The 6057-nt window shown below is 52.5% G+C and overlaps 2 protein-coding genes across 2 annotated transcripts in view; both read left to right on the top strand.

Annotated features, from left to right (window-relative positions):
• The first annotated feature begins 21 nt into the window (after positions 1-21).
• Positions 22-2462, top strand: POLR1H (RNA polymerase I subunit H). The gene is made up of 4 exons (XM_049654955.1): positions 22-296; positions 397-497; positions 694-803; positions 2249-2462. Exons 1-4 carry the CDS (start codon positions 161-163, stop codon positions 2271-2273), a joined length of 372 nt encoding a protein of 123 aa, XP_049510912.1. The 5' UTR covers positions 22-160; the 3' UTR covers positions 2274-2462.
• A 2189-nt stretch (positions 2463-4651) lies between these two features.
• PPP1R11 (protein phosphatase 1 regulatory inhibitor subunit 11) overlaps positions 4652-6057 on the top strand; it is a 2238-nt gene continuing 832 nt past the window's right edge. Inside the window, exons 1-2 of the mRNA XM_049654948.1 lie at positions 4652-4939; positions 5866-5974. Coding sequence (XP_049510905.1) covers positions 4871-4939; positions 5866-5974 — 178 coding nt within the window. The 5' untranslated portion in view covers positions 4652-4870. The remainder of the gene's footprint in view (positions 4940-5865; positions 5975-6057) is intronic.

The raw sequence follows: 6057 nt of genomic DNA, 5'->3' as shown, positions 1-6057 counted from the left end.
TCGCGTTGCGCGACGCGCTTTGCGCAGTCGCGGTCGGGCGGAGAGGAGGAGGGCTCGGTGGAGGGCACTGGTGAGGCCCGCCCACGTCCAGGGACCGACAGGGAGACCGGCGGGGAGACCGGCCGCTAGCGCGCGCACAGACCCCTACCTCGTGTGGCTCATGGACTCTGGGCGCTCCCGCTCCCACTTCCAGTCGGACCTGGACTTCTGTCCGGACTGCGGCTCCATCCTGCCCCTGCCCGGGGTTGAGGACACGGTCACCTGTATCCGCTGTGGCTTTTCCGTCGACGTGCGAGGTGAGGGGCTGGCGCGCGGCGGCCGGAGCCTGCGGGCGCGGGGAGTGGGGTCAGCGCCCCCTCCCCGCCCATGTCCACAACCCGTTCTCACTGCGCGCAGACTTCGAGCAGAAGGTGGTCAGGACCACGTTTGTGTTCCACAAGGTGGGGACGGCGGTGCCCGTGGCGGCGGACGAGGGGCCTGAGTTCCAGGGGCCCGTGGTAAGTAACCGACGTCGCGGACTGGCCCCACGAGGAGCGCGGGGAGGAAATGCAGGCGTGAGCGCAGAGATCGGGACCCAGATCCCGGAGAGGGAAGCGGGGTGTCTGCAGCAGCAGCGTGTGGTATGAGGACCGTGGGCTCTGGTTCCGGGTGGGCCCCCCAGGACCCCCTGACACGCCCGTGCTGACCCGCCAGGTGGACCGGCGCTGCTCGCGATGCGGCCACGAGGGAATGGCCTACCACACCCGGCAGATGCGCTCAGCCGACGAAGGGCAGACCGTCTTCTACACCTGCACCAGCTGCAGGTGCGTGTCCTGCTGCCTTCTGCCCCTTCTCTGTTCGCTAACCACATTGATGCGCTGATATGCTCCCTGTGCGGGATAAACCGTTAGTTTCTCTGTTCCCATCCCTTATTTCTGTACAGTTCAGGTAATAGGGGGATTTGTGGGGTTTTATTTTTGAAAATTACATTTCTCTTAGCCTTTTTATAGCCAGTGAACTAACCCTTTTGAGATATGTAAAAGCAAAAGGAAAACTGGAAGGCGAGTATTGCTCGCATGTTTTGTTGGAATTTCCTCTACACTCGAGTTAGTTTTCCTTTTCTGAGCATTAATCGCGTGTGCCTTCAGTCCTTCGTCTTTGGTGTTCTGTAGTTTCACCAGAGTATATCAGGATGTGCTTTCTTTTCTTGATCCTGTGCTGGACTTTCTAAAACAGGATTATTTTCCTCCGTCATCCTTGGAAAATTATTAGCCATTATCTCACTAAATATCGCTTTTACCCCATGTTCTCAACTTTCACATTCTAGAGCTCTAATCAGTTTATTAAGCCCCCTTCTGTGTTTCATTTTTTCCCATCCCTTTTCTCGTCATGCTGCCTCTGGGTTAATTCTTACAGCCTCCTACAGTTCACTAACTCTGTCTTCAGTTTATTCCAATTATTGTTACTTAAATTTTTTTTTTTGAGTTCTACGTCATTATTTTTCAAATATCTTCTGTCATAATTAATAATTCCCAATTTCTAAATCATACTTTATTTATTTTTAAAATTTTATTTTAGAGCGCAAGTGGGAGAGAGGGGGGCAGAGGGACAGAGGGAATCTCAAGCAGGCTCCATGCTCAGCGCAGAGCCCAATACAGGGCTTGATCCCATGACCCTGAGATCATGCCCTCAGCCGAAATCAAGAGTCAGATGCTCCAGTTAATACGTCCCGCTTTTGATTTCGGCTTAGGTCGTGATCTCAGGGTTCCAGACTTCCAGCCCCATGTTGGGATCTGTGTGCAGAGCCTGCTTATGATTCTCTCTGTCTGCCCCTCCCCCGCCTTGCTCTCTCTCAAACTAAACAAATAAACTTAAAAGAAGAGATGCTCCACCGATTGAACCACCCAACCTTAGGAAGTGCTCCTAAGATTTTATTTTTAAGTGAGCTCTACACCCAATATGGGGCTCAAACTCAGAACCCTGAGATCAAGAGTGACATGCACCTGGAATCAGCTAGCCAGGTGCCCCATTTGTTAACTTTTTTTTTTTTTAGTTGTTTATTTTTGAAAGAGAGAGTGTGAGCAGAGGAGGGGCAGAGAGGGAGGGAGACAGAGTCCCAAGCAGGCTCCACGCTGTCAACTGAGCCTGATGCTCAACCGACTGAGCCACCCAGGTGTCCCTCCTCCTTTGATCTTTTAATTGAATGTCTTGTCTTATGCTGGAGCCTCTTCTTTTGCTCAAATATAATGACTCCTTTCTTTCTCCATAGGTTTCAGGAGAAAGAAGACTCTTGATTTTTTTTTCTGGGCGACTCAGCGATCCCTCCCTCTTCTCTTCCTTGGAAGGTGACGGATATTGGGTTCTTAGATCCCTTGTCCATCCTAGGTGCAATGGTTTGCTCCCATAGGACATTATTATGTGTCATTGTCCCCAGAGTACACTTACTCTATTTTTCCTTATTAAAGTTATATTTTTTTATATAAGCCAGACATCTGTATGTTATTTATAGTATGTCTTGTTCTGACAGGAATTTAAATGAACTTACAGAGATATATTTGTTCTTTCAGTGAGTATATGAGCTACAAAAAATAATATAAATTAGAACAAGAAAGAAAAAAAAAGAGCCAAGAATGGGACTAATATAAAAAAGTAATTATAAGTCTTCCATCACTAAATGTATTTGGTTCCTGAGTTTAGGGAAACAAATGTAGGAGTTGGGAGAGTGGGATATTCAACAGGTAACTTAACCAAATCTCTTGACATGTGAATTTGGACAACAAAACATCTGTTACCAAGGGACACCAGTATGTACTTGGTACCAATGGACACTTTGAAAATTGTTTTGTTATTGCCCTTGAGATAAATGTAATACATGTTCATCGTAATCATATATAGAGAGGCAAAAAGAAAAGAGTATTTTTTTTGTGAATCCCACTGCACAGAGATACTGTCTTTTTTAATGGGCTTTACTATACATGCTGAGTTGTATCTTGATTTTTATCAGTTTGAACCAAAAACTTGTAGTCCAAACACAACATATTCAGATTTACTCTGGAAATCTGTATTTTTGCATTCCTTGGCTTAAAGGATGATCAAAGGGTGATAGTAACCATGATTACCTTGTAATTGTGTGGCCTTTATATGTTCAGGGCTCTCAAACTTACCCTGTCTTGTTGTTTTTAATTTTTTTTTTAAAGTTTATTTTTGAGAGAGAAACAGTGTGACTAGGGGAGGGGCAGAGAGAGGGAGACACAGAATCAGAAGCAGGCTCCAGGCTCCGAGCTATCAGCACAGAGCCCAATTTGAGGCTCAAACTCACCAACCATGAGATCATGACCTGAGCCGAAGTCAGACACTTAGCCGACTGAGCCACCCAGGTGTCCCTACCCTGTCTTGTTTGACCCCCATAGCAAGTTGGAGGGATGTGCAGGGCAGACTTTACAGTGCATCTGAACTTTCCCACCCCACTTCTGAAATCTGAAACAAATCTGTTTTATCTACCCCATTTTAAGCCTCCCCTGGCCCATAACACCAACTGGGTAAGGTCCAAGTTTCTGAGCAACATACAGGACCTCCTGCATAAGCGCACCTACCTGCCAAGCCTCACCTGATAACTCCTCTTACATCCCAAGCAACGCAAAACTGCGTTTTCTTCAGCGCACACACTGAATTTGTAAACAGCTCTCTACCAAACAAAAAGCCATTTGCCGCCTTCCAGTTCCTTTTACCCCTCTTTGCTTCCTTAGCAACATGCACCTGTTTCTATCATCACACAAACTTACGACCATTTCTGTGCTTGATCGTACTCCCCTCCACCCCAGAGAGCGTGCTGGCAAGAAGTAAGTAAATTCAGTTTCACAGAAGAGATTAGTATCTTTCAGTGTCTAAGATGTTAGTCCTACAGCTTCCCCATCAGGGCTTCCCCATCAGGCTGGGAGCTGTAAGGCCGAACACAGAGCCAGCAACAATCCCAGTTGAAGGCCCCATTAAGGACCTTGCCCCAACACCTGCACACACAGGGCGACCGCCAGAACCCATTCTTTTATTTACTTTATTTTTTAAGGTTTATTTATATTGAGAGAGAAGTTCACACAAGGTCTGCACTGTGAGTGCGGAGCCCCACGAAGGACTCCATCCCACGATCCTGGGATCATGACCCAACTGGTAATCAAGGGTCTGGTGCTCCAGGACTGAGCCACTCAGGTGCCCCCCACCCCACAACCCATTCGTGATCGAGTGCTTCTGCCTGCTCCCGGGGCCCAATTCTCCATTTCCAGAGTCAAGGAAACGGAAGACCGGCTCAGGCGGGGTGGTTACTGCCGCCAGGACAGATGTTCTCGCCTACACCTGCACCCCCATCCCGTACCCCCAACCCCACTGCACCGGGCAGCATCCGCACCCACTGCACCGGGGGCCGCACCCCTATCCCGCATCCCCACACCCGCGCTGCGGCGCCACACGGGCTCTGCCCTTCCGGACCGCCCCTCCTGGCGCTACTGGGCAGCGCTTGCGCCCCGCCGCCCACGCGCCACACCCGCAGTGACGCCTCTTCCGCCAAGTCAGTGGTTCCTGCTGGCGGCGCCTGCGCACTGTCACGTTACGGCGGAACTAATCCGGCGACGCCTGCGCTTAGACGCGTGCAGTGCCGTGGAAGGGAGAAGGGGAATTACGGAGTGCGTCACACCCGGAAGCAGCGGGCCGGAAGTGGGGTTGGACAGGTTCTCCCCAGGGGTGGGGAAACGGAGGCCCAGGAGGAGGGGGAAAAAAGAAGGTGGAGGATCCTGGCTGCCACCCTGAGTCCGGCCCGGCCCGCTTAGAACCCTGAGACACAGAGAAAAGGAAGGGCGTGTCGTCCCCCTTCCTCCCCTCCTCCCTGTCCTCAGCCTTAGCCATGGCCGAGGCAGGGGCCGGGCTGAGTGAGACCGTCACTGAGACAACGGTTACCGTGACAACCGAGCCCGTGAGAAAGGCGGGAGGGGGGGGGCGGTGATACCGGGAGGGAGGGGATAGGGATGTGGGCCGAGTGGGGTCGGATACCTGGGCCGGGGACAGTCGCCAGTACTGGGGCTTTGGGCAGCGGCAGAGATGCTGCCGGAGGCTACTCAGGCGACACGTGACAGAGAGTTAGAGTCGGGGCGCAGGAGCTGCTGCGCGCGGGCGGGGCTGGAGACCCAGGGACCGGAGCTCGGGGTGTCGGGTTGGGGGGTGCGGGGGGAACGAAGGGCTCCATGCGAAGGCTTGGCTGCAGGCAGGCTGGCCGCCAGCACAGCTGCCAGCACGTGTTTGTGCAAGGGGTGGGCGTGAAGGGAGGTGCAGGGGTCGCGGGAAGGAGAAGGGCGAGATGGGAGGACTGTTGACAAATAGAGACACAAGTAGCCTGCCTGCAAGAACGGGTTGAGTTGCTTTCAGAAAGAGAGGGTGTAGTCGTTACCCCCGGGCTATGGGGGGACGCGTGGGTGCGAGGGGGTAGATAGGTAAGAAGAGGGGAGCGCCGGGCTTGAGGATGGGAGAGATCAGGACGTGGTTCTTTCTCTATGGGAGTCAAGGGTTAGGTACTGGGGACTGAGGAGATCGTGCTCAGGTACTAATACCACCGAGGAGGATTTGGGGAGGAAGATGGAGAAACAGCGAGGATTATGTTTTCCTTTGAAGACTTGCTGGGACCTTCCCTAGGTTAGGAACTGTGTCTTCCCCATGTCCTAGCAGTTGTCACAACCCCCCAAGGGTCTCCTTGAGGTCAGAGACCTGCTCCAGTTGCCCTTTCCCTGCACTCAGCTCGTCTGTTGGTCTGTCTGGGGCACTGACTGAACCGGGCCCCCGGGAGGGAGCTGGGCAGGTCAGGAGGAGGGAGCTAGCTGTGTCTGTCCGTCCTTCTTAACCTTCCAGGAGAACCGGAGCCTGACCATCAAACTACGGAAGCGGAAGCCAGAGAAGAAGGTAGAATGGACGAGTGACACTGTGGACAACGAGCACATGGGACGCCGCTCATCAAAGTGTGAGTGTTTCCCTCTTCCAGCTGCTCACACCTGCCCACACCTGCCCCCAGGCCTGTCTGCCACCTGCTCACACCTGCCCCCA

The sequence above is a fragment of the Panthera uncia genome (assembly GCF_023721935.1).
Source record: "Panthera uncia isolate 11264 chromosome B2 unlocalized genomic scaffold, Puncia_PCG_1.0 HiC_scaffold_25, whole genome shotgun sequence".
NCBI classification, from domain to species: Eukaryota; Metazoa; Chordata; class Mammalia; order Carnivora; family Felidae; genus Panthera; species Panthera uncia.
The sequence above is the reverse complement of the archived record's forward strand: the minus strand, read 5'-3'. Positions and strand labels throughout refer to the sequence as shown.

Bases quoted from the DNA above. Each gene is read 5' to 3' on its own strand.
- POLR1H (XM_049654955.1), top strand. From the start codon at position 161: ATGGACTCTGGGCGCTCCCGCTCCCACTTCCAGTCGGACCTGGACTTC. The intron at 297-396 runs GTGAGGGGCTGG...CACTGCGCGCAG, and splicing joins CTTTTCCGTCGACGTGCGAG to ACTTCGAGCAGAAGGTGGTC. The intron at 498-693 runs GTAAGTAACCGA...CTGACCCGCCAG, and splicing joins CTGAGTTCCAGGGGCCCGTG to GTGGACCGGCGCTGCTCGCG.